Raw genomic sequence first — 22,122 nt, 5'->3', positions numbered from 1 at the left:
GTCCGGTGTCCAACAACTGAACACCCTCCGCGTGCGTAGCAGGTGCATCGCCTGGCATCGCAACACTACACAGTAAGAAGCTCTTGCCGCTACCGCATATCCCTGAATGCAGCCACCGTCACTGTAGCTGTTCACTAGCTGGCTGGTAGCCGGGTTAACAGAGTCGACTTCACAGACATGTCGTTGGGTTCGGCAAACACATCAGCGGCTCAGCGGCGAGTCAAATGTGCAGCGGTGGATTCATCTCTTTATGGCTCGAGAACAGTGTCTCCCGTTTGTGGGGCACACTCACTCGGTTGTCAAACAGGTGACACTCTGAGCACAGTTTCCGCAAGGAAACAGAGCCCCGCAACGGTACCGGCTAGAAAGCTGTTACCATTGTTGTCATATACACGGCTACAAGCGTCATGGGGAAGCTGTATGCTGGTGCCCCCTCGGGGTGTCAGTTTCTTTGTCGGCCAAGAATCAAGAGACTCAAACCTCGTGTTTTCGTCTTCGATAACTACCTGCAGTTGCTCGGCGCTCTCTGACTGGGGGTGCGTCCGAGAAGTTTGCACGACGGAAGAAAAATTTTTGCAAGACATCCGGGCAGTTGCAGCTGACCTCGGACGGCGCTATTAGCTGTTTTCACGTGTAAGCTGGTGCCCCGAATTCTTGTAGATTTTGCTCCGTCAGCGGAAGTCTTGCAGTCCTTGCTAGACTTCGGCGGCAAACTTCTGTTGCGCTGTCTGACACGGACACCCGTCCGTGTCAGACATTTGTCGACACGCTACTTCTGTTGAAGAGAGGCAGTAGCCTGCCGTGGGCCTGGGGTTAACATGCCAAGAAAACAAGGGAACTGCGTTGGCGCTAGGCTTTTCCGTGGAACAACCCTTCATGCCATACACAGGGTCTTTCGAGAACGAACGTCGAGCGGTGAGACGGAGTACTGAACGCGCTTAGCGCGGGACAACAAGCAGCATCAGGGGGCTGAGGAACAATAACCGCACGCCATTCCAAGCTAGAGCTAAGCCCGTGCGCACACCGTGAGTAGTTCGTCGGCGGAAGCGAACACCCGCCACACGTTTAAAGTTCTGGTCGGTCCCCATAACGCCCACCAGATTCGTTAAGCGAGGGCTCGGTTAAGTGGACAAGCAAACTGCGGGGGGGAGGACCAGCTGTAAGGCGTATAAACACGGAACTGTAAGAATCTTACCGCTAACTCACATTGGGACTACCTCCTATACAACTAGGTAGTGTGCGCAACAAAAGGCTGCCCCCCAAGTCTAGCAAGGATGGCAAGACTTCCGTGACCGGACCGAAATCTACAAGAATCCGGGGCGACAGTTTACATGTGAAACAGCTTATAGCGCCGTGAGAGGGAACCCCGCTTCTTCTTGAAACCCTCCGACTCTCGGTCCTATCAGATTCGTAACAATCCCGCGCCTCGCGGGCCGATCTTTGACAAGTGTTCCGTTCTCTGTGAAATGACAACACGCGACGGAGCCGTCATCGAGCTGTGTTTACACCCACCGCTCACCGGCTAAGCAAACAGAACCCACTTACAAATATGACTGGGAGACATGTGCAGGCTTAGAGACGACCGAATGCTCCCGCACATCCGCAGGTACTCCACTGCCTCGACAGCAGGAACTCCGGTACCCGATGGCCTCGAAAGCGTCTTACACCTCTTCCCTCGGAGCAAACCCAGCTAACCGTGGCAAACAACAAGCACAGGCTCACCAGGAACTGCTCCTGGCAGGCACAAATGAGCACTCCTCAAAGATGCACTACATCCATGAACCGTAGCATGCAACGGTGTTGAAGCGACTCCACGGCTGGGCGGGTAGTATCACTTGCAACGCAGACTGTTTGTGACGTAAGCACAGCGCCTTCACCAGACCTCAGGCATTCGCTACAGGCTTGCTCACATTTGGCGGTGCCCCTGCTGCGGCCGCAAACTGTCTCATGTGATGTGACTTTCGCTGAGCCCGGAGGTCCGCAAGGAGTTTTCTTAGCTTGTTGTGATGCGTCTTTGCCGCATTGATCTGGTCAAAAAGCGGCATGCACAGGGCCTTTGTTGCTGCTCCAGTGTAGGGTCCAAATGTACTCTCCTAAAAGCAGCAGACACCATCAAACCAAACCGCAGAATACATGTGGTCAGTCAGCTCTGCCTTCCCTCCTCGGTGCTATGAACACTCACCTCTCCTGAGGGTGTCAGTCGCGCTCACATGCATGCCAGTAACGCGAACCTGGCTAGCGAGAACCTGCTCGCGTCAGCGCCCCCGTCTCGCACTTGGGGGATTCGATAAAACAGACGTAGAATAACGAACGAGCACTGCAAAAAGAGTTAACTCCCCTTCAATCAGTCGGAGTCATGGAAGGAGCTTCAAAGAATCACCGACATGAGGTGCAGAGGTTCGCGTTTGATTGAGCGACTACTTTGCAACTGTCCTTCCCGGTCGTAGACTTGGATCGCCAGGAGCTTCCTAACAACTCCATCGGCAGATAACTGAGTATTATAGACAGCGCTGGATACGCGTTCGCGTCGCTTACACGAGAAGATATAGACCTACTTGGGTTCGCTCGAGCTCATACTTCGTCGCTTCCAGGGCCTGAATGATCCGAGTCCGTTTGGCCTCCTGCACAATTTACAAGCGCAGAGAGTACCTGTCTGTCAGGTATCCTTACTGAGCTCCTCAAACTAGACTGACTCTCATTCGAACTTCATTCATACCGAGAGAATTACCACGCTCCTCCCCCCCCTTACATCTTAGAGACAATGTAGGTGACCGACCTGCCACTCCACGACAGACATGAGCATATTCTATCTGCAGGAATAATGCTATCCAGGGGTATATAAGTGGAGACAGCTATGCAGATACCAACACGCGTATGTGCGAATGCAAATGTTACACCTTGCTCTTTATACATCCCCCCTATATCTAGTTAGGAACGCCCAGCAGGCACAGATATAGTTACAGCGAACAAGAGAAAAGTTTCTGACGTCGTCAACATAAACAGTCCACTTCGCTGATGTCCCAGCGAAAGCCGGAGTGTCACCTCTTTTAGAAAAAGCAGCACGCAAAGACAGTTCTCTGTTGTTCTGCTCATGTCTCTCTTACAGCAGAAGTATCATCTCCATGGCTGTACAACGCTGTCCCTGAGATTTCCAAAGATTGAACCGTAGAGATCAGTAATCTTTCTCTCACACAGGCACCCACCAAACTACCAAAGAGAAGTGACCAAAACCTCGGCAGGCTTGCCACCCCCTCCTCTTGAGGTGCATCGATGATCCCTTACATCAGGAAGAGTAGATGTGTAGAAGTGCTGCAGAAGCTCCGTGACACGAAGCTGTTGAGTTCGCACGGCGTTGACTGTCAGAGGGTCGTACTCCACTGTAAGTAAAGAAACGCACATATACATCTACACCCCCATGAAAACACTCTTCGGGAAGTATATTACTGAGACACGGGTGCCACCACTACTACTAGTCCGTGTCGCCTCGCCGACTCCTTACGAAACAGAAGAAGGAGAAGGAAGGCTTTCTACAGAACAAAGAAAGAAGAGATTGAGGGAGTCACTACTAGGGAGAAACTACATACCGCTCGCTAGCCCCACAGGATATGTCTATCAGCATCCCCCGGCCAGCGGATGGAAGATGTGATAGGAGCATTGCCCCTATTCTTTCTTTTACGCGAGCAGAAACAGATTGAGAGAGAGAGAAAGTAAGAAGAAAGCGATAAAGAAGAAAAGAACAGGAAACAGTTCATTGGATTTCGCTCGACGCGTGCGTAAGGAAGGTCACCTTAAGTTGCCAACCCTAGACACATCTATTAAGCTAGAGAGGGAGAGACAAAAGCAGAATCGAAAGGACAATGTATCTGAGGAAACGGGTTACACCATTATCATCATCTTGTGTACGCCGTCCAGAAAGTGCATGAACCAAGTGAATGGGCCGACGCAAAGAAAAGGAGGTGAGAAATAGAGAAGCAGGTAACATAGGAACGAACATACATACGATGAACGCTCAGCTTAGTGTAGTTCAAGGTAGGTTGGCCTGCGAAACCCCGTGCAAACGTCCTCCTTCACCAGTACAGTCCCTCGCTCTCTAGGTGAGAATGACACTCAAGATGAGAAGGGAAGATACCCCGAAGAAAGAAGGTCTTCCAGATAACTACGAGCACCGCTATGGAGAGATTACATGTTCTACACGATAGGTGTACGTCCTACCTTGGGACGCAAACAGCTAGTTAAGGCGAAAGAGATTCGACACCATCTTCACACGCAACCGTAGGTATGAAACACAAATCTTCCTTCCCTTCGTACTGACATGCTTTTGGTAGTCTTCCTCCTTACCACAATTGAGCCTTCACTAGGAGACGTCTCTCTTACTACCAAGATCACAGGAGAAAATCGACACTTTGAGGATACCATAGAGACAACACACACCGCCAGCCAACTGTCATATAAGCCGAAAAGACCACTCCTCTCCCCCTCTATGCGAATCAAAGACCAAGCCAAGCCGTGGAGACAACAACACCATCCCAGTGTTTCCGACAGTAGGCTCTTCTTTCACGTCTGGGTGTATGAAGAAGACCCTTGCTTTTGTCGACCTCCCTTCCTAGGCTCACCAGCTGTCATGGCAGATCAAATGGACGTACTTGCTGGCGTTTCTATATGGACAACCTAAGAAGTATCACGACAGAAGCTTAGCCTGTATGAATCAGCACGAGTTCTACACCTTCCGGAGAGATACTAGCACTTCTCTCTCATCCTCTGAACGCCCTCTTCCCGTGTTTATCATAGACTTCTGCCGTGAGCTGGCGTATTATGTGTGACCTTTCTGTTCTCGAGATTCTCTTCTCTCACGGTGAAGGAGCATCTCCCGACTTACGCGCAGCAACTTGAGCGGCCTTCTCACTCTGACAAAGCTTGGTGTTGAATACGAACATGTATCGACCTGTCTCGTATATTGAAGAGTCTGGCGTGATCTATACAGGCAACAAGAGACAGGAAGAAAAAAAGAACAAACGTGCTTTTTGAGAACGGGAAATACATAAATAGAGATAGGGTTAGATGAACAGATGAAAGAAAGATAGATAGAAAAGTAGGTAGAGAGACAGATAGATGTTCTTCCACGATGGGAGAAGAGAGCGTTCACATCTGGAGAAAGGAATGATATATACACTAGTGCACCGGAGAACCACATGATGACAGGGCGACGCCTTAAAACCTAGATAAGACTCAAGGTGGCTAGATAGAAACATGTCCTCTCTCTCCAACAAGAGAATCAAGGCGTACTCGAGACACATGTATAGTAGAGATGATCAAGAGAAAGACAACCAAAACGATAGCGACGACGACGACGACAACAGCAGAGGAAGCAGAAGCCACAGAGAAAGACAAGAGAATAGCACTGTAGTTGCTGGCATGAGTTGTCCACCTCATGAATGAAGACGACGAGGAGATAACGAACTACTTGAACAGGCACGCGCGTCCTTCTCTCTTCAGACGCCCAGCCACTGTCAAATTCCTTCACCTGCTGTCTCAAGATGGATGATTCACCAATAGAATAGAAAAGATCGATCCCATGCATGCTCTTCGTTGATCCCCGAGAGCTCTTCCTTGAACGTTCTTCTGTAGCACCCTCGAATAGATGTGAAACAGGAGGAGATGTGAAGATTCAAAGAACCAAGCTAGCTAGCCGCGTGTCTTTCAAACGTAGTTGTCTACATAAGCACCCTGTCCATTATACAGCCGCTAACGCCGTACTTCTGACAGAGGGAAGAATGAAGGGATGAGAGTTCGGCTATCAAAGCCACGCGTCTATCTTACGGCTTATAGAAGACATACTATAAGGACCACGATGAGAAGGACATCTCTGTTTTCTTCTCCTGTGGTTTAGTTCACTCCACGAGAACGTCTTCACTAGCATAAAGAAGAACGATGTATTAGACACGTATCTATCAAAGGAAGTAGCAAAGCTCTACAAGCAACATAACCGATTAGAGGGACAACTCACTAACCGTTTTGTTTCCTCCTTCTACTTGACTCGCACATTCCTTTACCCAGGTCTCGACAATGTCTTCTTCATTTCTCCGTTCAGAAAGTTCACGAGACATCTCCTGTTCAGGAGACGAGACAGCTGTAGATGACGATGGCGAAGACTGCTGCTTATTGTTCAGAAGTCCGCGACTTCCGGCGGCATACAGTTGACGCCGACCAACCTCAAGCTGTGGGAGGTGTAGAGGCTCGACAGCTTCAAGATCATTCAGTCGAAGATCTTCGCGAAGCTTTAGCTCCTTGAACGATGACAAGGGGGCTACCAGACACATGCCGAACCAGAGGCAGCACCAGGAGACACAAAAGATCAAAAACAACGCGGGAGAAAGACTCCTCAAGACAAAGACAAAGCCACAAGGTGCACGTATATAGATATGTATGCCTATGTGTATATGGGTGTACATATATCTACATACATATATATAGACATACATGTATATGATCACGGGGACCCATGGGTTGGTTACCTACACATGGTTGTACGAGGAGAGACAGCCAGAAGAAGATGTAGAGATTGGACTGAGAGGTGGTGCTACAGGGAGCAGATGAACACAAACATACAGTCAGGTAGACATTTCATCGTCATAAGCCCTCGGGAGGACTTCTCTTCCTCTATGAATGAAGCTGGATGGAGAGAAGCAGGGGAGACAAATTATACAGATGAACAGCCTTCTGCAACAAAGAGGTGTACTTCCACTCACGACGGATGAGACCGCATGGGGCCTGTCTTGACCTCCTGACATCATTAGTGCCTAGAGAAAGTCCGCTTGTGCATGCACCCCAATCTATAAGAACAGAAAATCTCGTGTCCGACAGCTGATAAGTCTCTTCCTCGTCTTCCTCTTCTTCAGCTCAAATGACTCAGGTGGAAGAGCCGGAATGCACCGGCAGCAGGTTATAGACAGGAAGATACAGAAGAAATCACATGGAAGATAAAAACGAGTAGACCCCACTTCCAGAGAATAGGGCGCATGACTTCGTAAAGGTGAATCTCCATAGAGAATAGATACAGGTGTATATGCGCTATGCAGTTGAAAGGTATAGATACCATCACGAATCGATACGACAATATGCATCTCCTCCTTTCGGGTTTAGCAGTGCCTGAGGGTGTTGATGTACGAAACCACGTACACCCGCCTCAACCGTATACACCTCACAACTCAGAACTGTATACGTGTATACATAGGTGCGCAAATCTATAGCTACAGATATAGGGGCAGCTGGATACGGGCATATACATCTATATATGTATGTATGTATATGTGCAGAGGCATGTATGCCTATACAGTCACATGAAACTGGGGGTGTGAGGTGTCTGGTGTCTTGTTGTTCTTTGAGACTCTCATACCGTCGACTTTTTCTATTTGACGAACTTTCAAGGCATCTTTATGTTTTCGATCGAATTCGGTTCGAGCAATCTCTTTCTCTTTCTCAGCCATGAGGTGAAGCTGCTCGATGATCATAGACGTCTCTTCACTGGTGGTGACTGCGGATGGAGGCCGATTTGTCGAGTCTTCTCTAGCTTGAGATCTTTTTGAGGCAACAGAAGAAGATACAACGTCAGCTGCAGAAGGAGGCAACATCTGTTGAAGTAACAAGCGAAGAGACTGCCGGTTAAAACGCTCTAGAAGACGGCTACGTAAAGGACCACGTGATGCTGGAAGAGGCGCACCTAAAGAGCAAAGGAGATCAAACAAACAAACAAAGAAAGGGAAGATTCAAGCAACGTGTACACTCGACATAATACAAAACGACCGCATAGATCATTGAGAGATGATGAGAGGCTTAGATGCTTCAACGTGAAGACCAGATATATACACGTATATATATATATATATTTATATATAAATAGATATATGTGAATCAAGATATGTCTACTGATGTATACATATACTGCAGTGTCTGAGCTGAATAGTAAGAAGCGATGAGAACGACAAAAGGAGAGGGTCCACGCGAGCTATGTCGGGAAGCTTCGGGGTGTATGTCCATCGTTTCTTTGAGAGAAGCTGGCGGAGAAAAACGTTAAGAGATCTACGACGAAAGAACGAAAGAAAGAGGCCAGTCGAAGATGTGGGCATAAGAAAGAGAAAGAGAAGCATTATCCACCGAAGAAGACGAAGGAAAGACATGACTGCTTCTCTCTCTCTTCTCTTGTTCTATCTAGATCTAGATGTATACATATAGCTACAGCCACACAACATGGGGCATGTCTACCAGACTACGATTATAACGATCCACCTTGCATGCGCTATGTGTATGCCAGAGACGTGTCTATATAGTGCGAGAGAGAGACAGCAGTTGACCTACTAGTTGAAACACACGCTTAGTCCCTCTAAGAAGTAGTCCCAGAGGCCTACCTCGGTGCCACATGCCAGGTGTATATCTTTACGTGCAAGTGTATGTAGATACGCACAATGTCTGTCGTTGTACGCCTGAATGCATAGATGAACTTACGAAGCCCTAAGAGTTTCTTCGCTTAGTGTGTAATGCCCCAGAAATCTCGAGTCATCCAGTAGGTAACTATAAATAGGCACGGCTCAAGGCGTAAATGCCACATGCCTAGGTATCTTTCCGCGATGACTTGCGTACATACCACATGATAGGCCTACAAACTGAGAATCCAAATAGAAAAGCCTCCTTCACCAAGAACAGAACCCTACAGAGATCTCCTACCAGACGAGAGAGACGCAGCAATAGAAGAAGGAGAGCTTCCGACGAGGTGTTTAGATGGATAAGAAGAGAGATCTCCACTGAAAGAATTGAACCCATCTGCAATGCCAAACCCCGTCACTCGAGAGGCCTCGGTACTGATCAAATCTTCTGACGGTGAGACAAGATTCAAAACCTCTTGCGGCCGCGGTGTCTAGACGCAAAGGAGAGAAGAAGAGAGCCCACTTCATATAAAAGAAACTCCTCATCCACCGAGATGCAGGAACACATGAACGAAATAGAGTCCGTGGCGGGGAGTCTAATACACTATCATATAGACAGATAGATAGACAAATATCTATCTATCTATCAATCAGCAAGCCTCAACAGAGCCTGCATATAATCGAGAAGGAGGGCTCCTTTCTTCTCTCTCTACGAGAGTAGCTGACTCGGTATCTACATAGACCCGTAGCGGAGGGAGGGAGCATATGGAAAGTCGACGTATCGAACAGACATATGGGAATGTACGTCCCCTATCTACCTGTCGATGTGTACATGTGGAGAGAGCGGCATGAGGACCTAAGACGTGGAGGTCTCGTAGGAATAAAAACTGAGACTACCTCCTGATACACATAAAAAGAAGGAGATGTGTCAGTTCAACTACCTCCCGAAACGAGGGACGTTCTCCGTCCTTGTCTCTCACGACCTCGAAGACAGCGGTTCTTATACAAATATATAGACAGACATCGCATGAACCCAGGCAGACACCAAGCTAGCTATCGGCGTATCGATCCGCCCGTTCATTCTACCCAATCTCGTGTGAAAGTCTCTCGTTCTTCGTTCTTTCTTGCCTTTCTCATCTCTATCTAGTCATAGAGGTTCACCGCAGGCAATAGACTCGGTAGATCTATTACCTCCCCGTTCGTTACGCACATAGTAGGACTTCTATCAACCTCACGGGCAACACCGGTCACACCTCCGTGTCTTTTATATTCATGGAAGAATGCACGAGGGAAAAGAAAGACCAGAAATCCTTACAGAGGCCTGAAGGGTCCATTAACGACATAGAGGATCCTTCTTATTCCTCATTAAGCCGCTTTGTCACAATACACATTCGTGATCTATCTATCTATCTATACCTACCTGCGGACCAGAATCTATCTATCTATATCTATGTATCTATCTCACCGCCTATGTACCTATAAGAGAGGGAGAAAAAGACAGAGACATCCGTGAAGATGAACTGAAAAGATAACCTCCTCTTCTTGAAATTCTCCTTACAAGGAGGGGAGGTATAGATGTATGAGGGAGATTGATAAGTGATCCCGAATCATCTGAATTCGATGAGGTATGACTGGCACTGTTGCTACCACTTCTCATAGCAGGGGGAAGAAGGCCAAGGAATTCCTGGAAGTAGTTGGACTGAAAGAGCCTTTCGAAAAACTTCTCTCGCGTCATCTGTCCTAAGAGGAGGGAGGAGACAAACGACAGAGCCCATGAAGAGAAAGAGAATAAAGACGAAGACGTGAAAAGAGAGTGAATCTTTCCACCGAAGAACAGACAGATGAAAAGGGTACCGTCGTAGGTGAGGTCGTGCAGAGACAGGTTCTCTCTGGTCTCGATGGAGGCAGAAGAAAAAGAAAAGAGAGATGAACAAGAAGAAGAAAAGAGAAACGAGAAAGAAGAAGAAGATACGAGCCTCGGTCATTCATGATTCATCTAGAGAAAGAAAGACAGACAGATAAGCAAAAATGGTGATAGTAGAGAAGGAGAAAAGGCTCAGAAATCGAGTTTTCATGATGAGCAGCCATCACATGGGTCTCTACTCCCCGGTGTACAGACAGACGACGAGACCAAAGGAGAGAGGAAAACGAAAAAGCAGAAAGAGACACAAGATGAACTGAACGAGACAAGCTCGTCTCGTCCCTCTTTCCTGAAGAAAGTACAGAAGAAACATAATAGCAGCAAGCACCCTTTCATCTAGGAATATCTTTCATTCTCCCTACCCGTTAGAACGAGCTGTCCATACACTCGACGTATTCGTGGGTCTTCGTCCAGTATCGCTTCAAGCATCTGTCCATTACAATTCACAAGTAAAGAAGTCTGATCTGAACTTCCTGCTGTCCCTCCGACAACTTCGAACTGAGGTGGACGAAGAAGGAAAGATGACGCGGGTGCTTCCGCTGAAAGAAGGAAAGAAAGAAAGAAAACTCATGTGATGGCTCTTTTCTGAACCTTCACCATGGCTCTCAAGTGTCTATACACCCTTGAAACCGCGCATATCCGTATATAACAGCTTGTTTACTTGAAGTATCAAAATCAGGATAAATAATACACATGTATATACAGATATATATATACCTATACTTATCCACACGTATGTGGATTTACGTGTCTTGAGACTGGCATGCATGCACAGGGAAGTAGAGTGAGAGAAAGCGAGACAAGACACGGAGGGAGAGTGTATACCTACGAACTGTCTATGTATAGTGTGAAGCTAGCTAGCTATGGAAAAGCGAATAGATATGAAAGAAAACAAAAAGAGAAAGAGAGGCAAAACCAGCGGCGTATCTATATAAGTATATCTGTATCTATCTTTCTGTAGATATGCGCATATAGAGATATATAGATATCCTAACCGACTGATTCTGCAAAAGGGGCCCCGGTGTAGCGTCCCCCCAATTTGGAGAGTCTTCAGGAGTTGTCCATTCATGACGGCACTCTCTAGATCCCTGCCTAGGTGGAAGGAGAAGACTCACGTGTAGGTTGCATGCGATGTGCTAGGAGTTCAGTCTCATGTAGCTTCCAAAATTCATCTGGCGTTAACACCTTTCCTCGTCTCCCTCCTGCCGCACTCGACTTGGCCTTGAGATTTCTCTCTGACTCCCTTTTCGAATCCTGACGATTCAGCGCCCCTTGAGCAGAGTTGTTTCTCGTGCTAGCACTTTCTTCTCCTTCTCCTCCTCCATCTTCCTCGTCTAGATCACCATCATCACCCTCACTCTCTTCAGCCGGGTCCCTCACTAGAAATGTATAGAGATTTCGAAGAGAAAGATTCGTATTTAAGAGACTTCTTCGCAATTCACGGAGCTCTCTTCGTTCTCTTTGTTTCTCTTTTCTCTCGAGATCTCTCAATGAGACTCGAGGCGGAGACACAAGACGAGGAGGAGATGCCCCGTCTTTCTTCCTAGAGTCCAGGCTCTCTCTTGGTGTCAACACACCTGAAGTTTCTCTGCCTCTATGAGAAGAAGAAGTTTCATGACTTCTCATGACTTTTCCTTGCTGAGAAGATGGAGGGAAGCTACCAGCGCGTGAAGATTCAGAGAGTCTGCGAGAGGTGCAAAGGAAAGGAATATGGACAGGCAAAGAAAGAAGGAAAGACGACGTACCGTACCGACGGTACAAGACCTGAGACAACTCATGCTTCTGACTGTACAGAGATATGCATACATATATATATGTATGCGCACATACAGACATATATATAGAGAGAGAGAGTTATGAATATACAGAGAGAGAGACGCTGAGGTATCGCAGACCTGCCTACATGCTTGTGCACGCAATAAATAGACGTATAAAGTATATAGATATACCTATATGTATACATGTATATGGCGAGAAGTTTACGTTTCTAGAATGACGGCCTGTTACGATCTTCCGAGAAAGAAGAAAGAGACTCATCAATTGTCGAGGCACGTCCGGGAAGTTTAGAAAAGGCTAGAGATTCCTCCTGCTATAGATAACTTCCAGGGAGAAGATAAAACGCATGCGAACTTCTCGATGTCATCGGCGTTATCACATCAAGAAAGTGAGCTACCCCTGAACCACATAGATGTCTAAACCGAGACAGACGATCAAAGGCCCGCCCCGTATATCCGTGCAGATAGATACGCAGAAAGACAGAGAGTACACACTGATAGATAGATAGAGAGATTAGCAAAAGATCAATTGAAGATAGATAGATAGATAGATTAAAGATAGATAGATAGATAGATAGATTAAAGATAGATTAAAGATAGATAGATAGATAGATTAAAGATAGATAGATAGATCGCACGCGCAACCACGAGAAGGAAGGAGAAGTAAGAGATAGCATAGCGTACATGTTCATCATGACGGCGGTTGACTTTTTGTCAGAGGGGAGCCGTTGTTCTTCTCCTCCCGTCGTTTCTCTTGATCGTTTTCTTGCATCCTGTAAAGAAGAGGAGACACTTTGGATCTGGGAAGCCGAGAAGGATGATAAGGGGCCTTTCTCTTTTCCTCCTAGATCTCCCTGACCACCACCTGGGGCTGAGGAGGCATCTCTTATCTCACTAAGTCCAGCTGATGAAGAAGAAGAAGAATTCGGTCTACCTTGTCTTACACTTCTATCGTCTTGACTGCTTCCTATACTACTGTGCCCTGCTATTCCTTGGGCAGGTGGACGGAGAGAAGGAGTTAGAGAGGCTCGAGGAGAAGAATCGACTTGCTGAGAAGCAGCGAGCCCAGGCTGTCGATCTTTCTCAGGGGTCGCGTCAGATAGAAGAAAAGAAGGAGATCTTCCTTCATTCAGAGATGAGAGAAAAGAAGAGGTAGCAGGAAGAAGAAGATGATGAGATGATGGAAGAGAAGAAGAAAAATGAATAGAAGAAGACAAAGGTAACTGAAGCGCCGTCTTAAGACTGTTAAGAAAGTCAGATAAAATCGTCTGACAAAGAAAGAAAGAAAGAAGAAAGAAAGAAAGATGACAGAGACAAAGAACATAAGAAGAGAGGAAGGGATCCAAACCAACACAAGAAGGAGGCGACTGAAGAAGAATAGAGATGAAGAAAAAGGAAGAAGAAAAGAAAGAAAGATCAACTCCATACAGAGAAACATGCTCCTGAGGAACACGGGAGAGTTTGCGTGGCAATCGAATGCAATCCTCGCCTAGCCGAAAGAAAAGACGCATGCCCCCACTTAAACTCAGAATAACTCTCCTGTCTCCTCCTTGAGCTAACACTAGTTCAACAGAAAGAGAGAGACGAGACGATCGAACCTCCTGTCACTCTACACAAACCCAGACGGAGCGCCCGTCAAGAAGCAAGGAGCAGAAGAGATAAGAAGTCTCTAGAGCAAGAAGAAAACAGAGAGAGAGAGAGAGAGGAAAGAGAGAGAGAGAAGTGTAGAGAAACGGCTGCTCTCTTGAATATTCAGAGAAAGAAAGGATTCTAGAGATAGGGGACAGACCACCGGGCTTTTCCTCCTTCTTCCTCTTCCATAAACATGGAGGGTAACGTTAGTAATAGCGTAGATGAAAAGAGGTGCAGAGCAAAGCTCTCTACGAAGCGAGAAGGCAAAAGAAAAGAAGAAGAAGAAGAAGACGACGTCTCTCCTGTCTCTATCCTTTATCCTCCTTTACAGATACTCTTCAGTCTAGGGGGAGAGACACAGTAGACAAGGTGCCGAAAAGACACCCTTCCTACACCATCCACTCAAGTCCTAAATAGATACATTGAAAAGAAGCAGAAAGATAGATTAAAGATAAATAGATAGATTAAACATAGATAGATTGAAAATAGATAGATTGAAGATAGATAGATTAAAGACAGATGAATTAATAGATAAATAGATAGATAGATTAAAGATAGATAGATTAAAGATAGATTAAAGATAGATAGATAGATTAAAGATAGATTAAAGATAGATAGATAGGTAGACTGAAGGCAGGATATTAAGGACCAACGAATGCATGTAGATATAGATTTATGCAGATGACTATTGACAGGTACGTCTGCATCTATATAAGACTGCGGAGAGAGTGCTGTCTGCACCGTTCTGTTTTGCGAGGAGAGAATCTGTCAGAGACTAGAGAACCCGCTGCTTAGGAAAAAAGATCAAACAAAATACTTTGCTGACGAGTCTCCACGCGGTTCCGCTACAGATGTATAGATACGCGGTACATACATATTCATACATACATACATCCATATTCATACATTCATTTTACAAATACACACATATATGCATGCATCCACATACATACATACATGGTCAAACATACATATTCATACACAGATATATCTTCATACGTAGTAATACAGATAGACTCCATGATTTGTAGTCAGCAAGACAGAAAAGAAGCACCAAACCAGAGGCATGTCACACCGAAAGAAGAAAGGGAGAAAGAAAAGACAGGAACGTGTGGGGAAAGAAAATTTTGAATTGCACGACAGACACTTGGAAAAGAAGACGACGGCGAGGAAGAAAGGCTCACATCTCCTTGCCCGCTTTCAGCTTCTCTAAGAGTACTGAGAAGATGAAGCCTCGGAAGAGAAGCCGGATGGGAGAGCTGAGAAGAAGAAGACGAAGAGGAGCGGAGAAGATTTCCGTGGAGCTGTTGAAGAAGACTGCATGCAGAATCCATCATACTTCGATCGGTCCCAAAGTCGAGGACAGCTGTACATACACCCGGGAGTGATGGCTCTGTAGGAGGATTTGAATAGGTCAGCCGTGCCTAGAAACACCCCAGCAGAGAGAGAGAGAGAGAAAGAAAGAAAGAGACACAGGTTGGTGACTCCAGAAGAGAAGAAAGGAAAGAGAGACATAGAGAGAGAGACAAGAGGAGCATGACAACAGAAGTACAGATTGCAGCAACAAAGGAGAAAAAGAAGAAAGCGACGTGGCAAGACTACAGCCCTAAGCGACGGCCTGCGAAGTGTATGTGTACTGAGATCTCAGACGTAAGCGAGAATATGATCTTGTGACTGAGAAAGAAGGGAAGGATTCTTAGAGAAGAGAGAAATATCTAACTTGTGCGAAAGAAGAAGAAAAAATAGAGAGGAAATGTAAAGATTTGAAGGAGTTGTGCCTGACGGACTTTCGCTGTTTTCTTTGATCTCTCTGTGGATGTCCAGTGATGTAACCACAAGAGAAATCTCAGGTCATACACCTCTCCCGTCTCGTCTCCTTCTTTCTTCTTCTCTTCCGTTTCTTCTTCTCGTTCACCCGTCTCTGTGTGTGCGGCATCTTTACTGATAGAAGAAGAAGAAGGCGTGAGAAAGCAGAGAATGCGAGAGGTTAAGAAGAGAATCCCTCTCCCGATCCCAGTAAGGTTGACAGGCTGGAAAGAATTCTCTAGCTCTCCGAGATAGAGAGAAAGAGAAGAAGAAGAAGACTCTTCTTCCGTCGCAAAGTCGTCCATGCTTCTTATCTTTTCGTGGAGGAGATAAGCATCAAAGAAAGAAAGGAAGAACAACCGACAGAAAAGAAAAGAAGAAAGACTAATCTTCGCGGGGTGAGACGATATGTCTGAAAAAAAGAAGGGAAAGGGTTACCCTAATTCTAATGGGAGAGGTCTTTCTTCCTTCTTATCCTCCACTCTCCGCGCTTCCTCTCCGCTTCTTGACGCCAACGGGTCCGCGAGTACACACGAAGACACAGATATGAAAACGAGACTTCTCTAGATCACCATTTTCACACAAGCTCTATGTCATTCACTCGTCACTTTTTGCTTCTTCTCCCTTCTGACTGTCAACGGCAGAGACAACTCTACTGCTTGAAGGCTTTTTGAGAAAGAAGAAAAAGCAAAAGAGTTAAGCTTCTTAGGTACGACCGAGAGAGGGGAAAGGGCCTCTCTTCCTTCTTCTCGTTCTCCTTTTGGAGCAAGAGATGTATGAATTCCAGAGAAAGAGCATTAAAAGCATGACGTAGTTCGCTCCTTAGAAAGAAGTAAAGAAGATACAGAGATACGTCTAGTGCTAGAGACAAGGTAGAAGGGGAGAGAAGCCAGAAAAGAGACAACTTTCTGATGCTGACTATAGGGCGTTGACAGGAGCGTTTGAGAAGGGTGAAAACGCTTCTCTATTGAAGGGGGTGTGCACTTTAGAATGTGGTTTGTTGTCTCGACAGAATGAGTGAGAAGAGAACGAGGGGAGAGATGAATGACAACCCGGAGCGGAGAAGCAGGAAGGGAAAGTAAAAGAAAGAGAGAGAAAGAAAGAGGTGTGGTCCCGGAAGGTGGGAGTGGGAAAAAAAAGGGAAAAGAAAACAGAGAAGCAGTAGAGAAAAGAGAGAAAGAGTGCAGGAGACACAAGAAAAGATAGAGAGAGAGAAATGACTCTGCATCCGGATAGCTCGAAGCGCAATCGAGCGCATGCATGCAGAGAGAGAGTTAAGAGATCAACCAAACAAGAGATGTAGAAAAAGAAAAGCCAGGAAGAAAAGAAAGAATAGGAGAAAGTATTTTCCGTACCACACACCTTTCTTCTCTTCTGTTTCATTCCTCCTCCACGTGGCGGTTGGGGGGTGGGAGAGCCTTCTTATCAGGCTTCTTCATGAGGAGAAGAAGAAAGCTAAATCGATTTCTTCACTTGCCTTGTGCTGCCCAGCATGTCTCAACATGAGAGTGAATCGCCATCGCGACTCTTTTTTTTCTTTGCAAACAGACCCTGTATAAAACGACAGAGGGAGGTCACATCATTAAATCCAGCTCTCTTCATCTTCTACAGTCAAGAGTGTACATACACTCGAAACATCAAGATGCGGAGACAGACATGTGTGTAGACTTTCTCATCTGTTGGTGCATCCTCCTATCAGGGGCCTGCTCTTTCTCTTTTTCTTTCTTCGTTGGCTGTCCTACGAAAGCAGGCGGGATGAGGAAGAGAAAGAAAGACCTGTGCTTCTTTTCCTCTCCTTCGGCTTCCCTCTCTCAGATTCGCTCATTCCGGCTCAGAGGGCGACCATCTCATTAAAGTATGCAAGTCTCTCAATAACACTCTCCCTCCGCCTTTTCTCTACATCTCTTTGGCTTTCCGTCTGCATCTGTCTCCATTCTCTTTCTATCGGTCGTCCATGTATCTATCTATCCGTCTTTAATCTTCAGATCTTGGTCTATCTATCTATCTATCTTCAGTCTATCTATCTATCTATCTGTCTGTGTTTGCTTTTAAAGAGATTTAATGCAGAAGGCCTGTCATCTGCGGTCTATTCGTCTCGGGGTGTCCGTTTCGTCTTTGCCATGCTACGCAAGCAGGCTTTTCTCATGTAGGCTCTAGACTCCTTCTTTTTCTCTTAGGCTCCTATCAATACCAACTCTTTGCCTCAGCATCCTTTATCTTTTCTTCTTCGTCAAGATGAAAGGAAGAGAGAAACTTCTCTTCATTTCTATCCAAGTACCTTTGTGAAGCTGAGACATCCCTATCTTGTTGTATGTGCATACATACACTCCAACCAACCCTTCTCTCCTGTTTCATCTTTTCTTCTTCTCATTCTCAAAATATCTGTTGTTTTTCCTTCTTCTTCTCTTTCTTCTTTCTTTCGCATCTCTTGCCTTTCCTCCTTGTCTTCACTTTTCTTGTACTTTTCTTCATCTACGCATCCCTCTGTTCCCGACTTTCTTCTTCTCCCTCTCTCTGTACTCGTCTACATCTCGATCTACTTTTCTCCGTCTATAAGCCCTCTTGCCTTCTGTTCGTTTTCTTCTTCTTCCTCTCTTATTTCGTTGTCACTATGTCGCATAGAAAAGGAAGAGGAGCGATCTTACGTCTAGCCATCCCTCCTCGTAGTATATCTTTTCTTCATTCTCCTTCTCACTTCTTTCAAGTCGCGTCTTTTCTTATCTCTCGCGCACAGCATCGGGTGCTACTCAGTACTCTATATATAGGGACAGGTGAGAAAGAGAGACATCTCTTATCTCTTCTGAAAGAACGTATACGTTATCATAGAGAAAGAGCTTGTATCTCTACGGCAAACGACAACGGTGTGTATACACACTCCAAGAAGATCAATTCTTTTTCTTCTGATAGGAAATTCCTATCGGACAAAGCGGTAAGCCTTGGTAGACAAGAAGATAGAGATGCGAGAGATCCAGAGACTTCCTTCGAGGTCAGTCTTTTAATGGATTTCCAAAGAGGAACAAGAAAAGATAAGAAACACTCAAATACAGCATCTGTACATGTCATCCTACCTCTCTTAGATCGCCAAACCTCTCTTTCTTGTTCGTCTCTCTCTTCTTCCTCTGATCCCTCTCTCTCTTCTTCTACTTCTCTTTCATCTTCTTCTTTCTCTTCAACTTCTCTTACAGCTACAGAAAATTGCTCTCCTCCTATCGACAAGAATGTAGAGAATCCAGTAAGACACGAAAGCGAAGAAGAGAAGAACAAGAAGAAGAGCATTGTTGACGTTAATCTTCACTGTTTCTATAATCCTCTTGCTTCTTCTTTTTCTTCTTTTCTCAAGCTTCCCTCGCGAGTGAATGAAGTCTTAGGCGTACAGCATATGAAATTTCTTATAGTCGACCATACAGTCTTGGTTACGGGAGCGAACTTTAGCGATGAGTATTTTGGTCAACGTCAGGATCGTTACGTCGTTTTAAACAGTCTCTCTCTTGCGGATTTCCTTCATTCTTTGGTGAAAACTATGCAACGTGCAAGCTTTCGCGTTGTGAAAAAGAATCGAGAAGAAGTCGATATTAGAGTTCAAGCACAAAAAGAACAAGAAGAAGAAGATTTGCAAAAGGAAGAGACCAAGATGGGTAAGGAAAGGGTGAAAGAGAAGTCCAGTGAAAGGAAGGATAAGAAGGCGCACGATGGAGAAGAGAAGAGGAAGAAGAACAAGAAAGATAACCAAAATCTGATCGCCTCCACATCATCTTCTTCTTCTTTGCCTTCCTCTTCGTGGTCTCTCTTTTCTTCTTCTTCTCTCTTCACCTCTTCAGCTTTTCCATCTTTCCTGTATGAAGAACAAGCAAAGAAGAAACAGAGAGAAGAAAGAGAAAGAGAGAATGGCTATGGTCATGAGTTTTCGATGGTCTGGGAGGGATCTAGAGAAGACCCTGTCATCTCAGCTAATCCAAGGTCAGATCCTCATCTCTTTAGAGAACAATTCTCTTCTCTTTTGAGTCAGTTTATGAAGCGTGCTGTCGCGCCCTCGACGAGAGGAAAAGAAGGAGAATCTCTTCAAGATTTGTCTATAGATTCTACAAGCTACTTCATAGAGAAGAAGAAAAACGAGGGCTTGTCATCGAAAGATGGGAATTCTTCTTGTTCTCGTCCGGGTGTATGTACACTTGACATAGCTCTCCAAGCAGGATTTGCTGATCCTCCGATCAATGATCTTGCTTACGTCACAGATGAGGTTCTTCAACAAGCTTGTCCGAAGGGCAGCAAGAAAGAGAGAGAAGATGGAAGAGGAGTAAAAGGTGCTCCTCCTGCAGACCACGATAGTAAGGATTGTGAAAAGGGCTATGATGGAAAGAAAGATAGAAAAGATTCTCTGTGTATTCCTATTGTTCTTGCTTCGCCGTACCTACACCTGCCTGATCGCATCTTGAGAGTTTTGCAGAATAAAGTGAATGCCTGGTCATACTTCAGGAGAAGAAGTCCAGAAGCAGTAGATACACAGGAAGATGATAGGAAGGGAGAGAAGGCCTTGGATCGTCACTACGATAGAGGATGTTCTCCCATGAGAGAAACCAAGGAAAGTCGGGAGTCTCTACAGGAGCTGCAAGAGAAAGAGGGGAGAACGACAGTAGCAGAGACTGTACGAGATTGGGAAGAGAACAAGAAAGGAAAGATTCCTTTGTCGACTTATCAGGAAAATGACAATTTGAAAGGTTCGGCGAGAGAAGAGACGGATTCCGCGCAGAGGGAGAGGCACTTATTAAGAAAGGGATATGAAACACGGAAGACAGGTAGAGAATCCTTCTACAGTGATAGAAAGGATGCGAGTGGATATACACCGGTGAAGGAGGAGTGTAATGTAGATGATCCACTAGCCTCTAATGATCAGGTAGTATCGCAGTCCTTCCAAAGTCTTTTGAGAAGATATGGTTTGGTTGTCATTACAGCTGCACCTCAGGCCAATAGTTTTTTCCGTTCCAAAGGTCTTTCGGCTTATATTCCGGAAGCGTACGCATACTTAGCGTTGAAAGTCATGCGCGCTTTAAAAATATCTCCGAGAGAAGGAGAAGAAAGGGAAGAACACATAGAAACCACCAAGGCTAACAGAACTCCATCACAGCTAGCAACGTCCTCATCAATACGAGGAGCGGCACCAGTCTTTGAGTTCTGTAGAAAGGGCTGGACTTTTCACAGTAAAGGCATCTGGCTCTTTCAGCCTTGCCCATCTATGTTGGATAGTGTAGAAGCATCGCCTGGTCAAAATCAGAAGACACTTCCTGGCAAGCTCCAGGGAGAAGATGCGGGTGAGAGGAATCGAAGTTGGATGTCCAAAGCACCAGAAGAGGGATGGGGCGATAGTAGTCATAATGGCGGAGTTGAATGCAGTCTAGTAAGAAAAGATTCCTCGTGGTTTCTAAGGAACGGGGGGAGCGAGGAGAGACTGAACTCGGAGTATGGCAGTCACATTGATACCGGTGTGACTTACCGGCCTTTCTTGACGATGTTCGGAAGTACCAACTTTAGTGTACGAGCAGAAGAGCGAGATTTAGAGATTGGTTTTGTTTTGAAAGTCGACAATGATAGAGAGTTACAGAGGCAAGTGGTGAGAGATATCGAAGGCGTCATGAAGTACTCCCAAACTGTGAGGGAGGACGATGTCAAGAATCGATTTGGCTTGGTTGTACGGTTAGGAATGCTGTGGAAGGGGATTCGATCTTTATTGTAGAAGTAGATTGCATTTTGTTTCATGAAAGCTTCCCACACTTTGTTTCCTGTTTTTGTGAAGACTCAAGCTTTTTCAATGGACTTACGGCAGGTTGAGAATCTCCCTTCAGAAACAAGCGGCCGCATGGGAAGCTGGCTGTGTTGGGTCGAGTGCCTGTAACGGTAGTAAGGCTTCACGGGAAGCTCAAAGATAGGAGAAGGGACCCTGGAGGGGACAAACAGCTGAGAATAGACACAGGATTCTAGCGGCAAAATTTGGGGTCCTTCAGCGGAACTCTTGTTTGGAAGTCTTTGAATGGCAGTAGTCCGATCCTTTCATGAATGCCGAACGACTGCCAGGGTAAAGACTCGAACTCTCTCGTCTGTAAAGCCGTCTGACAGCCTAGTCAGGTCTAGCAGTTGCTCTTCTTGCTCTACAATTCGTGGCGAGTGACACCCGGGACGGATGAGCTGCTCAGCTATTCTCTCTTCTCAGTGCCGACCAAGAGGCCTCCCCCAGACGACTTCTTTGTGAAGAGAGAGTTCTACGACTATGTAACTACGTACAATCTCAGCCTACCAGTTTCGGCTCGCTTGTGACAGACACAGAAACGAAACTCTGGCGCAATCAATTTTGGTGATTAGGGGTTCGGCCGTGTCTCGCCGGGCTCTTGACTGAAGTGGGAACTGAATGCAGCTGCAACCACGCTACTGAACATACCCCGCGCTAGGCTCTTGGGAGCCATTCTCAGTTCGACTCGTACGCGAATTGCACTCGGGATCAGTGGCTCTCTCGGCGAGTCCAGATTTCTGCAGAGTATCAGATTGATGGCGTTCTTCCTTTCTGTTTGGTCCGTCTCCCCCT

The 22,122-nt window shown here is 46.0% G+C and overlaps 2 protein-coding genes across 2 annotated transcripts; one reads left to right on the top strand and one right to left on the bottom strand.

The window, feature by feature from the left end:
- Positions 1 to 1,432: 1,432 nt before the first annotated feature.
- CSUI_006947 (uncharacterized protein) lies at positions 1,433 to 16,851 on the bottom strand. Its single transcript, XM_068067097.1, has 13 exons — positions 15,533 to 16,851; positions 14,930 to 15,169; positions 12,798 to 13,381; positions 11,454 to 12,022; positions 10,701 to 10,877; positions 9,976 to 10,157; positions 8,719 to 8,908; positions 7,394 to 7,717; positions 6,009 to 6,304; positions 4,877 to 4,973; positions 3,283 to 3,377; positions 2,556 to 2,621; positions 1,433 to 2,093 (listed from the first exon to the last, which is right to left on the bottom strand). Exons 1-13 carry the CDS (start codon positions 15,854 to 15,856, stop codon positions 1,884 to 1,886), a joined length of 3,354 nt encoding a protein of 1,117 aa, XP_067920934.1. The 5' UTR covers positions 15,857 to 16,851; the 3' UTR covers positions 1,433 to 1,883.
- Positions 16,852 to 16,895: 44 nt separating this feature from the next.
- Positions 16,896 to 21,475, top strand: CSUI_006946 (phospholipase d active site domain-containing protein). Its single transcript, XM_068067096.1, has one exon. The coding sequence runs from the start codon at positions 17,863 to 17,865 to the stop codon at positions 21,277 to 21,279; it is 3,417 nt and encodes a 1,138-aa protein (XP_067920933.1). The 5' UTR covers positions 16,896 to 17,862; the 3' UTR covers positions 21,280 to 21,475.
- Positions 21,476 to 22,122: the final 647 nt, after the last annotated feature.

This window comes from Cystoisospora suis (genome assembly GCF_002600585.1).
Source record: "Cystoisospora suis strain Wien I chromosome Unknown contig_3586, whole genome shotgun sequence".
Taxonomy (NCBI): domain Eukaryota; phylum Apicomplexa; class Conoidasida; order Eucoccidiorida; family Sarcocystidae; genus Cystoisospora; species Cystoisospora suis.
Note: the sequence above shows the minus strand (reverse complement) of the source record. Positions and strands in the feature narration are given on the sequence as shown.

What these genes read in the sequence shown, in the direction of transcription:
- CSUI_006947 (XM_068067097.1), bottom strand. Translation starts at nt 15,856, where the DNA reads ATGGACGACTTTGCGACGGAAGAAGAGTCTTCTTCTTCTTCTCTTTCT. An exon ending in ACATCGCATGCAACCTACAC is followed by an intron (nt 10,878 to 11,453) that starts GTGAGTCTTCTC and finishes TCCTTCTTTCAG; the next exon opens with CGGAAGCACCCGCGTCATCT. An exon ending in TAGAAGGAGGAAACAAAACG is followed by an intron (nt 4,974 to 6,008) that starts GTTAGTGAGTTG and finishes TTGCCTGTATAG; the next exon opens with ATCACGCCAGACTCTTCAAT.
- CSUI_006946 (XM_068067096.1), top strand. Translation starts at nt 17,863, where the DNA reads ATGTGCATACATACACTCCAACCAACCCTTCTCTCCTGTTTCATCTTT.